Source organism: Sinohyriopsis cumingii, unplaced genomic scaffold, assembly GCF_028554795.1.
Source record: "Sinohyriopsis cumingii isolate HCF-2022 unplaced genomic scaffold, ASM2855479v2 utg000744l, whole genome shotgun sequence".
In the NCBI taxonomy this organism is placed as follows: domain Eukaryota; kingdom Metazoa; phylum Mollusca; class Bivalvia; order Unionida; family Unionidae; genus Sinohyriopsis; species Sinohyriopsis cumingii.
In genome coordinates, this window is record NW_028315928.1 from 27149 (window position 1) to 45270 (window position 18122).

Consider the following 18122-nt stretch of genomic DNA (forward strand, 5'->3'; position numbering starts at 1 on the left):
GATAATGAAGATCACAAATATCCCATTAAAATACTGTCGCCTATATACTCCATTGATTTCTGAGACATTCTTCACGTCAATGAATGAAAGACACTTCATATCAGAATTTGTGGTAATAACTTCTGTAGTTCTCATTTGGTTAATGATGTTATTGATTATATATATATATATATATATATATATATATATATATATATATATATATATATATATATATATATATATATATATATATTCCGTTGGAATAGAACATCCAAGCAAGAAAAGTACCTTGGATTTTTTGACATCATAACATTCTGTATTGGAATTCTATCTATTAGTAGGAATATTAAGTAGCAATTTCACACAAGAACACACATAAATCAAAGGATTTTATAATTTATCAAGCTCCATACTTTAATTACGTTAACTGTACCATCTAAAGTTATATATGATTATGACAAAAATGATGAGAAGTATTTGGACTACTTTTTCCGATTCACCTCTTGTACTTTTAGTGAACGAATATCCACCTTGTGACGAAGTTCCTGCAGATGTTTCTGAAATGATTATACGTAGAAAATTACTGTCTGGGTTCCATACCACACCCCTCTCTCACTCGCACATACACACACACACACACACACACATACATATATATATATATATATATATATATATATATATATAGAGAGAGAGAGAGAGAGAGAGAGAGAGAGAGAGCGACAGAGAGAGAAAAAAAAGAGAGAAAGTGAGAGGGAGAAGAGAGAGACAGTGAGAAAGAAACAGATAGAGACATAGAGACAGAGACAGAGAGAGACAGACATACATGCATAATTAATTTCCATGACCATCATACTAACGAATGTTGAGGATTTCAAGAGAAATACATATAAATAAATATAATGTGTTTAATGAAATAATATTATTAGAGCGCACACGTTTGGTGCTGATTTGAAGGATTTTTGTTTGGATACTAACGCTCCGCATGCATGAATGATCCATACATACATACATACATACATACATACATACATACATACATACCTACCTACATACATACATACATACATACATACATACATACATACATAGGACATTTGATTATATTAAATGCCATCAAAATTATATAAATGACATATGCCTTAATAAATGTTGAATACTCACCACGTTTCATGGATATTCTGTCGGCTGGAAGACAAACATCGTAATTTTAACGTTTTTGACAATATCATTTTCATGAAATTTCTTCAAGAATAAATTCATGTCTCGGACTTTACGCATTTTGCTTATGTAATGTCGTGAAGTGCTTTGTGACGTCTTTAGGTGGTATTACATCTGTCTAAAACATAGCAAGTATAAGACTCGAGAAAACATAATATGAATGTGAATAATTTACTAATTAACTCATAGTTTATATCTGATATATATATATATATATATATATATATATATATATATATATATATATATATATATATATATATATATATACATCATAGCAAAGTAGCTTAGAATCATATTTCCGAATTTTCATACAAAACATTCACCACAAAGAAGACCAACATTAACAGAAACAATTAAACATAAAGCAAAGAAGATTATATGTGCAAAATAATTAAATAATTATCTGTATAATGACACAAAATGACATCAAAGAGTTTGAAATATGAAATTATTTCAACATTAAACACTATAAGGAAATATCCTTACTATTTAAGACCGTTACATGTGTACTGGCAACTAACAAATCTGAACTTCGGCATATGTAATTCCCTGCATCTTCCATTCTACTTTTTTCTATCTCTAGTTTGCTGTAAAATGTCTTAAGCTCTCTTTCTCTCGGTTTGGTTATAACTATCTCCCTTGTAGAATCGGATTTCAGTTTTATTCCATCTTTGAACCAGTCTATATCAAATGGAGGCCTGTATTCGCCAGTGGCATTGCACAACAGAATTATTGGATTTCCCTTGTCCACAAAATTCTTCCCACTTATTGAAATTGCTGAAAAAAGAGAGGGACGCATGGAAGTCTTGTTGTTAAAGATAACATTAGAAGACAACCTACCAATATAACTATATATGTGTGTATATATATATATATATATATATATATATATATATATATATATATATATATATATAGAGTTATGTACGTATGTATGTGTGTATGTATGCATGTATGTGTGTAACTGATGGGTTACACAATTGTGAAACAAGAAATGATATGAAAATGTAAATTAAGTTTGTGGACATTACGTGATTAGAACAGTTAAGTGGTATTTGCTCGTTTAAGGAGACCTGGCGAAGATTGATGCCTTGAGGTCAATACAAGCTAGAAAAACAGACTTCAAACAAACCTCGTACATACCTCAGTAGTGAGACATTTTATGTGTTTTAATATTTTCATTATGTATTCTAAGGCGTCAGTCTAGGCAGTCAACTGAAGTAAAGCATCAGTTCTGACCAAACCCCCCCCCCCCATAAACAAACATATTTAACTTTCAAGTAAGACATACAATATAATTCGAAATAAAAGTGACACACATAACTATATTAGGTTTACTCCAATAATTCATAAGTATAAGTTATTGCTTAGTTTCAGATAGAGTGGAAATTCAAGACAAATGGTCTTCATCTGCATAAATGAGCATATTTTACATATTCGGTCTTATATAGGAGTCTTAGGCTATATATCGCATGATTTCCAATTTATGTGATGACACACTTAGTTTATGTAATGCAGTTCTATAGTTTCAGATAATTATATTTTCATGATGTCAATGATAGTAAAATTATCAAATATTTTAAGCCAGTATTCCAGTTTTGAATGCAATTATATGACTCATTTTTTTTACAATATCTAGAAAACAAATTATTTCACCAGCACCTTCAAAAAGTAAGGCTTCGTAAAATACTTGACTAGATAATATAAGTCCATCATGAGTTAGCTTTATGGTATAACAACACTATCAAGTAACATTTCAGGACACAAGCTGTATGTATTTTGCTTCATATGACGACTAATTATTAACCAATATTTCGTTATCTTAAACAACGTTACAATATTATAAGGCATTCTACCAATTCTAACAAATGTCGATTTATTTTTCGTATCGGATTTATCCAAATAAATTCTTCATGAACTGTACACATTCTGCTCAGTAAGCTATTCCACATCACCAAACTTCTATAGAAGTTTAATATAAGAGTTGCAAGTGTTTGAAAAAGATCCCAAAAGTGTGCTATGTCTTTTTAATTTATCGTGTTTCACGACTCTAGGGCAATAAACTATGTAACATACCGTAACAAATAATTTAGTTATCAAAGTTTTGAAATGAAAATCTAAGAGGGCCTTACCGTATTATGGACTGAGTTCCCCCAAAAGTTATTATATGATTAAGTACAAGCATTGTTTGACATTTCTGCCTTCTTGAACTCGTGTTGACATACATGTAGCATAATCAATGATTAACATATTTACTCCAATGTATACTAACGTTTGAAACGGCACATACATCCACTGTAAGCTGATGACACTGTGATTATGAGTTAGTTGTAACGTATGTCACAGAAAAATCGTCATAAAGTATCACATCACAAAAGGTCAACACTAAATCTAGCTTATGGCACTGTTCAGATCTATTTATTTATTTTTCATTTAAAAAGACATTAATTAGTAAATTCTAACAAAAAATAAACTCTTTATTAAAATGTAAACTTCATAATGGGATATTTCGCATATTTTGATATCTTAAGTCTTGTTTCTTTTATATTGTGTTATATTTCTAAACTATCAGTTAGCTGATGCTCACATTTGGTTATTATGCATATTCCTCGCGCCTTCATTGACTGAATCAGATCCAGGAAAGGACGTTAATTATTATTTTTTCCCAAGCACATATTGAGTCAGATAACCGTGAAAAACCTGATGTAGTGATATGATTCATGTATGAAGCAATATACATTACACGTTAAGTTTGGTCATTATTTTGAGTGCATCCTTTAATTTTTAATTGCAACACTAATTGGCAATATGAAAAGTGCATAATGATGTAATCTAATTACGATTATGACTCATTCGTTTGCGTTTTACGTAAAATTTGTTGTAGATGCTGCGAGGATGCGATGAATAATTGTTTGGGGGTTGGTGTTGGTGTGAAGAACAACAACAAAAGCATACTTAAGATGGCAACAAACATAAATAAAATTGTTAACTTATTGACATAAACACGAAATATCCTAACATTCATATTCAAAATCAACAACAAATATTTAGAAGTGATATGCTTTCAAGCCAAGTTATGTTTCCTGAGTTTGTAATAAAAACATTCTCTTAAAAATGGATAAAACACTTACCATCATTACGACTTTCACCTGGATCTGGAAAAATAAAGGAAATACCATTAAACCTTTTCTATACTGCAGCATCTCACTGCTCAGAAAAGTGTATGCTTCATTAATTCATTTTAGAATTGTTTTTCATTATTGCCTATCAGTTTATTGTGTATTTTGTTGTGAGTTATATTCAACATAAAATCATACAAGCGCCGAAAGACGAATAAACATTTTAAAAAATTCAGATTTATCTCTAAACACTGCAAGTAGTAAACCATACAGAACTAACAGGCAAATATATTCTCTCCGTGTAAATATTCACAAACGATGAGAGAGATGGACAATAAGTGAAACCGTTTGGGCTGGAGGCCATGTTACTATGGAAGCCATGTTATTATCAGCATAATATTTATTCTGCCCGATATCTCTCCCAGCAAGTAGACCCTCACTCATAGCTTAACAAAACAGTGTTAAACCAAAGTAATTAAAACCAGTTTGTGCTCTTAAAACACGTTTACGAACGTACTTGTAAACGCTCTCAAATGAGAATTAGATAACGTTTTTGTTGCACGTACGCTTTTAGACGCTCTTAAACAAGTGTTTGTGAACATACTTGTTTCACGTGTACCTGCAGACGCTATCAAGATCTTCAAACCCTGTATGTTGCTGCTTTGTTTCCTGCTGCGCACATAACTCCGCCTAGATACATTTGAACTTAGTCGCGCGCTCGCGCGCTCGACATAACTTTCAAAAGAAAATGGCGTGTCTAGTTAAAATTTAAATTTGGAGTCATATTGTGAATGAATACGCACTGCAACAACTTTTTATTTGATCTGAAATTAATATATTTTGGTATTTTGTTCGATTCTACGAAATTTCGTTATTATAGACTGGATTTATATGTGACAATTCCAGATGAAATACATAGGAATGAAGAAGCGAGGGAGAAGCGTGTTGACATCTGCAAACGTGTTTCTTTTTGTGTCATTGAATGTTTGAAATCATGATGTGGGATAAATATGAAGTCTTCCAATTGCAATTATCAAAAAGGCACCATGGATTTAATGCTTATTTCATTTTGAGTTCAGTAAGGAGGATGTAATTGCACTTATATTCGGAATTACAGTACAATTTCCAAATGTGTAATCAAGACTGAGAACCTATGAAATGGCTCGTGTAATTCGGATTTGCAGAACTAAGAAAGTACATTTTGAGGAAATTCAGGATGTAAAACTGTAAGTATATTTTTTGCCATTTTTATCACCAGCTAAAGAAGACAGTATATGACTTGTCACTTGTATGTTATTTGTAAGAACCCTTTCTTGCGTCTGACGTATAGCTAGCCTAAATCCCAAACATTGTATCAACAAAGTTAACGCGGAATGTGCCAAAGCAGCTGGTATGTGACAGTCCACGACACATCTGCTTTAGTTCATTCAAAAACAAATTTAAACAACAAAACGTAAAGCGCCCACTATGCAAGTGTACATGCTTTGTTTACAAATCAAAAGTGCTGGTGTCTGCGTCCATTGTTTGTTTACAATAGAAAGTAGTTCCTTTATGCATGTGAATGCAATATGTGTATTTGAACGCGAGTTCAGTATCGAGTAATATTGCACAATTCTGACAATGTAAAGTTAACGAAGAAAAATATAAGCATATAATAAATATGCATATTTAACGTTTATTTCATTATTGTGTCTATATTATGTGTACCTTTTATTCATTACTATCAATATTAATGATCATCTGCAAGCCAAGATGCTTAATAGTAAATCTTTGTAGACCAGTATACAATTCTATCATCCACAGTCAAGATGTTAGAGAGTATGTGTAGACCGGTATACAATTCTAATATCCATAGTCAAGATGTTAGAGAGTAAGTTTGTCTAGACCGGTATACAATTTTATTATATGATATCAAGAGTGTAGTTTGCATGGGATCTATGAAAAATTGTTTGACGTAGAACATTTTATGATGATTTTTTTATTCAGTTCATAATACTGTAAGCTTCCCTTACATTTTTCTGATAAAACTTTGCTGAGTTAATTCGAAAGTTTTACAAAACCCGTTAGTTTTGCTTCTTTCTCTTACTTAGTTTATAAACGCAGATTCGTAACAATTAGTGCTATAAAATCATCACATAAATCGAATTTTCGTAGAATGGCCACATTGAATGGGTTCATGTATACTACGGAATTATTTATGAATTCATCTTGCATCTTTAAAATGGAAGACACAGATTTCTAACAACTTTCATATCTCATAGAATCAAGGATATGTTACCAATGTATGTTTAAGTCTAGTAGCGCTTGAATCCCTTAAATGACGTATATATGCATTGGTGCGTTACTTTGTATTAAGTCCCTAACCTATACAATGATAACATCAAATAACAACAAACAAGCCTCACTGTGCAATGGAAATGTATAACGCACGTAAGTGATTATATTAATGGCAAATATCAATCCACAACATCCATTTCCCCCCATTTTTCTACATGAACATTGGGCGAAAAAGCTAAGGAGCGCACCGCAGTTAAAAATAAACGATGCTTGAGTAACGAGCTATATTGTTTAACTACTGAAATGATTTGGCTACAATTGATATGTCTCTCTACTATAATGGTGTGTGTGTGTGTGTGTGTGTGTGTGTGTGTGTTATAATGAAGTCCATGTATTTGAATGTAGATAAAATGTTATGACCTACATAGCTTGGATCCACCGGACTGCAATCATAGTTTTCAAATATCCAAACAGCATTTTGACATTGATTTGTTACTCTATTAAAATGCACAAATATAAAATGTCTCACGTAGCGACATGCATAGGCCTATATTACATATTGCTTTTTATAGGACAAATACAAAAGTTACCGGCTAATCTTAATCCAGAAGTTTCTTGGTCTAGTTTACACGTTATTCTTTGTCATACAAACAACAAAGGTCTCGCAAAGTAAGCTTTTTAGGTCATAATGTTTCATAAATACTATGGAAACAAAATGTTATACAAACCAGATTGTTTCCATAACTTATATAAATCCCAGTAGTAGAACGCTTGGCCCAGGGACTAGACAGCATATATGATATCAGTCATTCGCAATGCGCGGTTTTTGTCACGGTGTGTCTGATAACTTCGAGACAAAAAAGGAGAGGCCTAGACTCAAATTATGAAATGACAGAAATTAATAATAACAACTACCTTTTATCATCATCTTCCAAGACCTGCATGGGAATTTGATCAAATATGACTTCACTATCCGACATTACTGGAAATTACTGTCCAATAGGTCTTACATCTTTTAGAAATACTAACTCGGGATGCTGTCAATTATTATCATTTTTTAAAAGCCAGAATTGAGTACAATAAAGTTATTGGGTGACATTCTATAATATAGTTTTCTGAAAGAAATAAAATGATTTGTATAACATATTGGTTGAGAGGAAACCAGTTTATCATGGGAGGATAACACTACTACTAAACCGATAACAAATCAAGAACAAATAAAATATTTTCTCGTACATTTAATAGCTAATTATATTAATGTTCTTTTTTTATCAGGACTTGGTAAGTTTGCAAAATGGTCAGTCACATATAACGTTTTATTATAAACGAATATGTAATTTTAACCATTAATCTAATATATCGACGGAATCTATTATAATTACATGGTTATCTCTACAAGGCAGTTTATGTTGTATATTGTATTGTACATAAATGTTCGGCGAATACTAACTACAAAATCAAAACTGATTGTATCTTAGTTTGAATGATATTTAGCACAAGTTTTGTATTTTTACAATCGTAAAAACATAAAGTAACACGTTTTATGGTTCTTTGAAATGCATGAGGTAATCTCAGTGATAGATGAAAATGATTTTCCTTTGTAAGTATCGAAATCAGTGATGACGTCTCTTGATTTCGGAATGGATAAATAAATATTACGACTGAAAGATTTTGCTGCGATTATTCTGTCCACTTTTTCTCATTTATTCTGTTTTCATAATGAACTATTGAATTCCCCACCCAGTAGTATGAATGGGCTTAGGTTTATTTTATGATAGTGTTCTTCGTACCAGATCGAATTTTAGTTGCAACAAATTCACGCAAAGTACGTATCTTGTCGGAAAGAATGAGTAGTGTATATTATGTCTGAGAGAACAAATTTACTGAATACCCTAAAAACATTCATAACCCGACTGAGATATTTTTCATTAATTTCCCTCTGACTTATTCAGTATATCATACACTAGTGTGTGTTCCATCCTGCCATTATTCAGTATCTCAGACATTGGTGTGTTCTATTGTGCCATTATTGAGTATATTATACATTAGTGTATCTTCCATCATGTCATTATTCAGTATCTCATACCTTTATCTGTGTTTCATCATGTCATTATTCAGTATCTCATACCTTTATCTGTGTTTCATCATGTCATTATTCAGTATCTCATAGCTTTATCTGTGTTTCATCATGTCATTATTCAGTATCTCATACCTTTATCTGTGTTTCATCATGTCATTATTCAGTATCTCATACCTTTATCTGTGTTTCATCATGTCATTATTCAGTATTTCGTACACTAGTTTGTGCCCCGTCATGTCATAGTAATTTTTTATCAACGGTTGAATATTGATCGAGGTTTGATTCCTTATGTTCCATTTTATTGCATATGCATCACAATTAAGTATATGGAAAAGATAATGATTGGTTTATAGTGTCATATCAATGGAACAACCACTTTAAGAATGCATATTTATTGTTAATACTACTTAGAGTTTACTTTGTTTATACTGATCGGTGTATGAATTGTTAATACTACTCGGTGTATATATTGATAATACTACTTGCAGTTTGTTTTCTTAATATTACTCAGTGTATATTTGTTTTCTTCATTGTTGTTGTTGTTGTGGGATTTAACGTCATTTTTCAGCACACGACAGGCTATGCATGGCGGCCAGTATTAATGGTGGAGGAAGAACCCGGGAAAACCCCGGGAAGAACCATCGACCCGCGAGAAGCTACTGGCAAGCTTTCTCACATACCCACATTGGCCGAATCCCAGACTCGAACCCACGCAGACAGAGGTGAGATGGCAGTGATCCGTAACGTATACATATATATTGTGTTAATACTAATTGGAGCTTGATTAATTGTTTATACTACTCGGTGTATGTATGGTTAACACTATGTGCTGCATCTGTTCTTAATACTATTAAGTGTATATGTTTACAATGTATCTGTTTTAATTAATTTGTTGGTGTTTCGTATTGGTGAGGAGTTCGTTTAATTTTTACTTCAGGTAATACAGTGGCGTTTTCTTTGTTTGTTCAATTCAATATTGTTTTAGGCGCTTCCTTTTTGTTTCATAGTATCGTTTCCTCTGTTCATTTCCAACATTTCGAGAGAAACAATTGAAAATTGTGATTTTTTTGGAGAATTTTAAGGTATTAAATATACCAGCATCAATTCCCACTAGGGCTGTTCCAATTCTCATTAAATCGGCATAAATATCTTTACTGCTTGCAAAAATCAGGCGAGGATACAAAAATTAATCATAAGTTATATCTGTTTCCTTTTTGAAACAGACATATCGATTTCCTCTGGATAATACAATATTTATTACTCTACATGTTATCACAATTACTTTCAGCAGCAGCTTTTTAAACACTTCCTGAGAAAACAAGACTTTAATCGATTATTTCTTATTAAATATAAAGAAACCATTTGTCGCCTTAAAGATTTAGTATTTAGAAAGGAGCATAAGCCCGATTTTTATAATTTAATTAGGATAATATGGTATGTTATTTATTGAGTGTCACTTGCACTCATCTGATTGTGACAAATTAGTAAATATTTTTCCTGGCGAAATATGTAGTTTCTTTCAGCAATCATTTGTTTCTAGCAAATAGCAATAACGTTTATAGAAGCAGCATTTGGTACTATTGACCTGGTTGTCCGTGTGTGTGTGTGTGTGTGTGTGTGTGTGTGTGTGTGTGTGTGTGATTTGTATTTTAACGTAGTTTTAATAGTTTGTCAGTCATATCACTACGATGGCTTGCAGTTTGACAGTTTATAGTGATATCGAGGACTGTGCATCATGCCGCAGACATGCAGCTTCATGTCCCACCCAGTCACATTATCCTGACACCAGGCTGACCAGTCCTAACACTAACCTCTTAATGCTGAGCACTTAGCGAGGCAGCTGTTAGTACCATTTGTATGAGTCCTTGGTATGAAAAGGCCTGGGTTTGAACCCGCGACCTCCCACATCCGCGGCGGATGCTCTAACCACTATGCTACAGTAGCAGTCTGACCTGGTCTAGGAAAATATTCCTAGAATGATAGCAATTAATATTGTCATTAGTTGTGAACACTGTGCTCTTATTGTTAGGAATTGTTAAAACTTATGTATGGTATTTTAAACACTCGATATCAATCCTGCATGCATCGTCAGTTTTAGCAGCAATTTCCTCTTTGACTTTGATAATGCACATTAAAAAACAACTGGGTTTTGTTTAAATTTCGCCATTATTGTAATAATATTGATGCTCGGAATTGTATTTGTAAAATATAACTAAGTCAACTGTCAAAGGAAAACATGCGTCTATTAAACAACACGCAGTACCCATCGATCAAAATTTCAGTTCAGTGATTTCGTTATCGTGAACTAGCTCCATACAACTTGTTCGTTTCGTTCTAAAAGTCTAGCGCTTGTGTATCTTTGATCTGTTTGACTTTGACATGTAAATGTTGACAAGATATTGAACTGGCACGCGATGCATAAAGAAGAGATTCTATCCAGAATGATATTTGACCAGCAAGACATCTTTGTCCCTTTCGGGTTATTCAGTTATCACTTAAGTTTGCGTTAATATGTTTTAAGTAATTTAGTCATCGAAGATGTCACTCCAGGTATCACTATATATGATGACATATTTTTTTGCTATTCACGCATTCGCCAAAATTTCGAATGTTTTCTTTATTTCTTTGCTGTTCATTTGTTTCCAACTTCTTGTCTACTAAATTTTCCAGTTACTTTGTTGTATTTTCCATTTGGTATGATCATTTGTAACTATTCTTTCCTTTTAAATCGTATAACTAATCTTTCTGATAGATGTCATGACCGTTAAGTTTATCAGCGATAAAACCCAATTCATTTTTAAGATATGATAGATCCATTTAAACAGAGTTAAATAGAAGAAAAAAAAATATTAGATGCAAACCAATATTTTAACTGTGGTCCAGTTACTAAGAATATACTTTTTAATCATTAATGTACTACAGATTTTATTCAAAATTGATATATGTAAGACTATTTCTTACAATATTATAATAGAATGTAAGTAAGGCGGCAAAAATTCATTGGTACCTTTTTATTTGCAGACATTAATGCTCTCTTATTATGACATAATACACCAGTTAAAGGAGGACAATTGATAGTACTGAATATTTAACATCCTGGATCGCAGATGGCAATTAATTAATATAAGAAAATCCCTTCTGCTCAGTACAAAAAAGAATGCAAAAATGTTTGGAAACGTCGTCTGTTAATTAAAACCAGCTAAAGTCAAAATCTAAATTGAATAGTATTAGAACATTGAGTGTTGAAACAATTCATCACATATTTAAATTACAATGGCCAACATATTTAAATGAGTAGGAGTGACGTGACATTCTCAAATAACCAAGAAGATATGATAAAACTAAACAATGAGAATAAAGCGGCATAAGAAAGGAACATGTAAAACATACAGTCTGAAAGAAATGTAACAACAATGGGAGAAATAACAGTTTTAAACGCTTTGGTGATTTGGATCCTCAAGGACATTTGATGCAAAAGATTGAATGCAACCATGCTCTGAATTAATTTAGCACTTAAATAAATAACGGGACAACATTTTAATTAGATATTCCTTTAGGTGACTAATACATTTGTACATTTATCATAACCCTGAAAATTACATGTATTCGTTGTACCTTTCTGGGATAAACACATTTGTTGGAATAAAACTTTGTCTAAAATTAATCTATTTGGTAGCGTTTGCAATTGATATGTGGAAAACATGACAACCAAAGTCTGCTTTTTAGGTTGATGTACTAACGGCAAGATAGCATTTGCTTCATGCAAGCACTTCAACCGGAAGAATATTGTTCGCCTATAGAGGGACGAATAGAGAAAGAAATGTGAATGAAAATCCAATATATTGGTAACGGACGAAATTTATGGTAATGAGTATTATAGTTGTAATTTAACTTAGAAAGATAGCACATTTATTGATTTTTGAATCATTAAGATAAAAACATATTATCAGTGTAAATCATTGAATTTACAAGAGACGCATTGACAATTAACACAAAATGGGTGACAATTAACACAAAATGCGGATTTTACACCTTTCAAGATATTTCCTGTTAGACATTTATATTCCTTGTAAGTTAGAATTCATATTCAATACCATGAGGCAATTATCTATTTTCATACAATATTAATGAACGCACACGCATGCCTAATGGGAACATATATTCTTCTCATGACTTTTCCGAGATATAGCTTTCTCACAGAGCAATGTTAAAACAAGGAAATGTCATGGATGTTATCGGACCCTGGTTAATTAAATTAGATGGGTAGATTAAGTCAAGGATGAGCAAACTAATCTGCTTATTAGATTACTGTACAGCCCGCCTCCATGGATTCAATAAAAGGTTGAATAATGCGAAATTGCTACACATGGTACCTAAAACCACTTCTCGTATCAAGCTGGGATTCGTCAGATATCAACGGAATTTATCCCAGCAACGTGGACCATAACATTAACGCTGAGATGTACAGCAAAATATTAAAGACAATTAACACTGAGATCTACGGCAAAGAGGTCAAGAAAATTAAAGCTGAGATCTACAGCAAAGATACTTACTAGGAACGCTCTAGCTAAACGTTTTTTTAATAGTGGGTGTACAATAGCAGCAGAGGGGGCGAACAGACCACTGTGGGGAATGGTCACCCTTTTTTTTACAAGAAAAAATGATTAATATAGATTGACCAAAAAATGAGGTCCCCGCCCCCTCTGCTGCTATCAATTAAAAATTATTATATTAATAAAATGCCACCAGCCAAGGAATCACATACTGCTAGATTAGCTCGAGAAAGATTAGAAGCAATAAAGAAATTTCTTCCTGTTAGATATTCATTTAGAGAAAACCTACAAGAGCAGCAACAATCACAAGTTGAATTTACAGAAGGTACAGAAGAGTTATTTAAACCCATTACAACAATTACTAATGGTATGGGGAGATTTTAAGGATGATGAGGATGATGACGACGAGGAGAAGAAAAAGAAGAAGGGTATTCTTCAAGTATTAAAGCAAACCGCTGCGCAGACTAAAGAAATAGCAGAAAGAACCAAGAAAACAAAAAAGGTTTTACGACATCTTCCAACTGAAATAGCTGCAGCTCAACCTCAAGCCGTCGGCGAAGAAATATCTGAGGATAGTACTAAAATAGGTGATGAGGAGGATCGCACACCAGAAACGCAGCAAGCAAGGTCTAAAGTTGATATAAACGATAAATTTGCAGAAAAAAGTGATAATTACATAAAGCAACTTAAAAAAACAGATGAATTAGCTAAGTTTGCCATGCAAAGTTATGATCAACGAGATAAAGTTTTAAAATCCGAGTATGCCAATGATGCTATAAGTCGTGAAAATTGGTACAAATGGATTTGTCGTATACACCATGGAGTTGATCAAGCTAGAAACATTGATACTAGATATATTGCATTTATTAGAGCAATAGATAAATATTTTGAAAAAATACAGCAACCACAAGCACAATCTTCTCCACCTCTGCAGCAGACAAAACAACCAGGAAAAAATATTCAACCTGTAGATATGTTTACCGATGAAGCTCTTAATACTTTTACTGACCGAGATAAATTAGTTAATATTGCTGCGTTTCAATATAAAAACAGAGAAAAATATGTGAAACCTGAATATCTTAAAATGATGGTTCCTGAAAGTTGGTTTCCTGCATTATATTTTGCGTCTACGAAATCACGTGCTAATATTAATGATCCAGGGTATATAAAATTTAAGCAGGATGTAAGCTTAATGAGACAATCAAAATCTCCAGAAGAATCAGGTTCCACTGGAAGCGGTTTGGGAAGTGGTCTTATTACTTGTCCTAACAGTATTCTTTCTGACGTAGAAAGGCTAGAAATACTGATTGGAGGAAAACGAGCAGGAAATAATTCTCCAGAAATAACCAATGAAATATCTGATATTTGCCGAAGATTATTTCATGGCGGTATTATTGATCGCAGTATTTATCGTTCTCTTATTGATGAAATTGCCGATGATTATTACAGCGACTAAACAATTAATTAATTAGTATATAAAAATGATTATACACACTGCTCAACGTAGACCGATCATAGTCAGGGTAGTAAACTCACGACTGCCAAATTACAAAACAATTTACGGAGATGGACTTGGTGATGTTGTTCAGGGTCTATTTAGAAGGATGGCTCCAAAAGCAATACCGATTGCAAAACAATTAGGGATGAAGGCTATTGAGGCTGTTCGTGATAAAATTCCTGGCGCCATTGGTAATCTTGCCAGTAAAGCGTTATCGACTGTCAAGGACAGACTAGCTCGATTAGTACGAAGAAAACAGCAGCAACCAATAAAACTGGCCAACACTGAAGTTATGCCAGCAAATGTCAGTAAAATAATAAATCAAGCTGCAAATCAAAAACTAGCGGAATTATCTGAAGAAGCAGAAAAAAAATGTAGCTTCAAGTTTAATAGCAGGAAGCGGTCTTCGTGTCCTTGGTAAGTCAAGGCGACCATGATTTAGATCATTACAATTATAATAAAATGTTTAAACGTGTATCTGACCCAGCGTTTGATATAGACGCACCCGTTCTCAAAGACGAATCAATACGCGATTATCAATTTTATTCTTATGACGCACGAGAACCAAATCAACGTAGTCGAATCGAATTACAAGTTCAGGATCCAAGTAGATATTTCTTACCCGCCGAAGCGTTTATTGAAGTAGAAGGTGAAAATATAAAAGCAGATGATACTGAGTACGGAGGTGATGTTAGAATCGGTTGTGTTAATAATGGGATTATGGCACTGTTCAGTAGTGCTACATACATGATTGATGGAAGAAATATTGAATCAATTCAGAATGATGTTGATGTTGCTACAACAATAATTGGTCTATCGAGATATTCTGATGATTACACAAGATCAGCCGGTCCGACAATGACGTTCGCTAAAGACACTTCTAATCACCCAGACAGCAGACAGTATAGTATAAGACGACCAAGAAATTTTGTCAATAACGCTGATGCTGATGTGTGTCCGGTTGTTCATGATTCTAATACAGATTTCAATTTAGGATTTTCATCACGACGATCGATGTTAAAAGGTAATCGTAGAAATTTCTCATTCGCGATTCCATTATCCCATATCTTTGGATTTTGCAGAAATGTTAGAAAAGTTATCTTCGGGGCTAAACACACAGTTGTGCTTGTAAGAAAAACTGATGATAATAATGCAATCTGGAGACCTGCTGGTGATGCTGGTAAAGAAATACTGACAAAACTTTCATTGTGGACGCCAGTGATGACTCCATCAATTACTGAGGAACAAAAATTACTCTCTTTTATGGATTCAGGCGGTAAATCATTATTATCATGGTTGACAGTAACAACAGATGCTGCTCAATGTTCTATTGTTGGTTTATTTACATGGAATATAGCATCACAGCAGGGTATTTCTGCGCCACGACATATATTTATTGCTCTACAAGATAATCACCGAAATAATAATCAAGAACATTCTCATATGATATTTGACAAACTTGGTGTCACCGAGGTTTCGTTACGAATAAATGGGCATCAGGAACCATCAGAAGATATTTTAATAAATTTTGAGGAAAATCATGTAGCCCGTGTATATCACCGTTTATTATCATTTATGGGGCGCGATCAAAATGTTGATACTGGGCTACAAATATCACAGTTAGATTTTATAAATCTATATCCGATTTATTATTTTTCGCTGGAGCATCTTGATTTATCCAAGCAATCTGTCGTTGATATACACTTTCGAGCTCGTGTTGGAAACCTTCCGCCTGATATAGCTGGTCCACCCCTTATTCGCGGCGCCTACAGAGCAAACGCTGTCATACTCAGTGACAAAGCGATGTTACTTGAAGGTGGTAGTGGACGAATGAGAGTCGTTGATGCACCAGTGGAAAATCTTTAATCACGTTATTAAACATAAGTATTATCATAAAATGCCATATCATAACGTTAGTGTCAGTCTGACTCCTGGTCAGATTAAAAACCTTCAATCAAATTCAGCAAAAAACTGCGGAATGAAATTATCACTAAAGCGAGATCAGATCACGGGCGGTCAAAATAAACTATCATTATCAGAACGTCAACTTAAACATTTCAACAGCGCTAAACAATCAAAGACAGGCGTCAAACTTAATCTCTCTGCGGGTGCGGTTAAAGACTCAATTAAAACAAGCGGTATTTTTCCACTTCTCGCGGCTATTCCAGCATTAATTTCCGCAGCGGCACCTGCCGTAGCAAAGGCAGCGGCGCTAGGTACTGTTGGAACCGCTGCTGGAATGGCTCTAAAGAAAGCGACAGGGCGAGGATTAAAAAAAAGAAGGACCGGATTAAGATTACCGGGGTCTCGTTGGGGAAGAGGTCTGAGGCTTCCAGGATCACTTAGCTGATTCCAGAATCAAATTTTGATGTACTTGATGCTGTTAAACAACTAAAAATAAAAAAACTTCAGAGGTGTTTTTATGCGAGATCAATTACCGGACCGACCAAACAGTGCTGAAACGGGTATCATTAATCTCGATGAACGTTCCGGACCTGGTACTCACTGGACCGCATACGCAATTGATCCACGTGGAATCGTTTATTTTGATTCGTACGGGCTAGCTCCACCTCGTGAGTTTTTATCAAGTATGTCGCACCACTTCACGCAGCGGTTTGGTATTCAACGCTACCAACACAAACAATGACGGATCCGCCAATATGCGGAAGTGAAGTAATTAATGTACTCGACGCTATATCAAAGTCGTCCAAACCACCTAATAAAGTCGTGCATGATTACACAAGTAACCGCTTCGTTTTAAACAACAGGTCTTATTATAATGGTTGATATTTATGGAAGATCTTCTTCTGCCAGTAAGAAAAAAAAATCCGACATTGATTTGTCGAAGTACGCGACTAAAGATGAACTCGCTCATATTATGAGCCTGGCTGGAATTGACCCAGATGAGGTTGTTCTTTTTCAGGACCGATACGGAAAACTAAAAACTAGCAATATCAAATGGAATGATATAATTCGACGAGTACTCGGTGCGGTCACGGATAATATTCCTGTGTTTACTGACGGAGGTAGAATCAGGGATTCAAGTATATCATTTAAAACCATAAGAGATGAAATTACAAAAAGTGTTGCTAATCGTGTAAGAAGCACCGGCGACACAATGACAGGTGAACTCAGCATGAACGGAAACAAGATAACAGTATTAAGAGATCCAACATCCGACGAAGATGCCGCGACGAAAAAATACGTCGACGTCAACTACAATACCGTTGACGGTAAATTAACTACGTTGCAGGCCGAGCACAGCACCGTAGATAGCAAATTATCCACGTTACGGACCGAGTATGGTGTGCACGTAGGCGCTTTTGGAAGATTTCGACGAAATTTTCAAAAAACCGATGAAGCCATCGATAAATTCTTCGGCACTCCGC

At 33.9% G+C, this 18122-nt stretch overlaps 1 protein-coding gene across 1 annotated transcript in view; it reads right to left on the bottom strand.

Moving 5' to 3' along the window:
* Positions 1-232: 232 nt before the first annotated feature.
* LOC149773243 (zwei Ig domain protein zig-8-like) overlaps positions 233-18122 on the bottom strand; it is a 299146-nt gene continuing 281256 nt past the window's right edge. The window contains exons 5-8 of the mRNA XM_089946557.1: positions 4338-4361; positions 1693-1983; positions 1147-1170; positions 233-539 (exon numbers count right to left, since the gene is read on the bottom strand). Coding sequence (XP_089802683.1) covers positions 406-539; positions 1147-1170; positions 1693-1983; positions 4338-4361 — 473 coding nt within the window. The 3' untranslated portion in view covers positions 233-405. The remainder of the gene's footprint in view (positions 540-1146; positions 1171-1692; positions 1984-4337; positions 4362-18122) is intronic.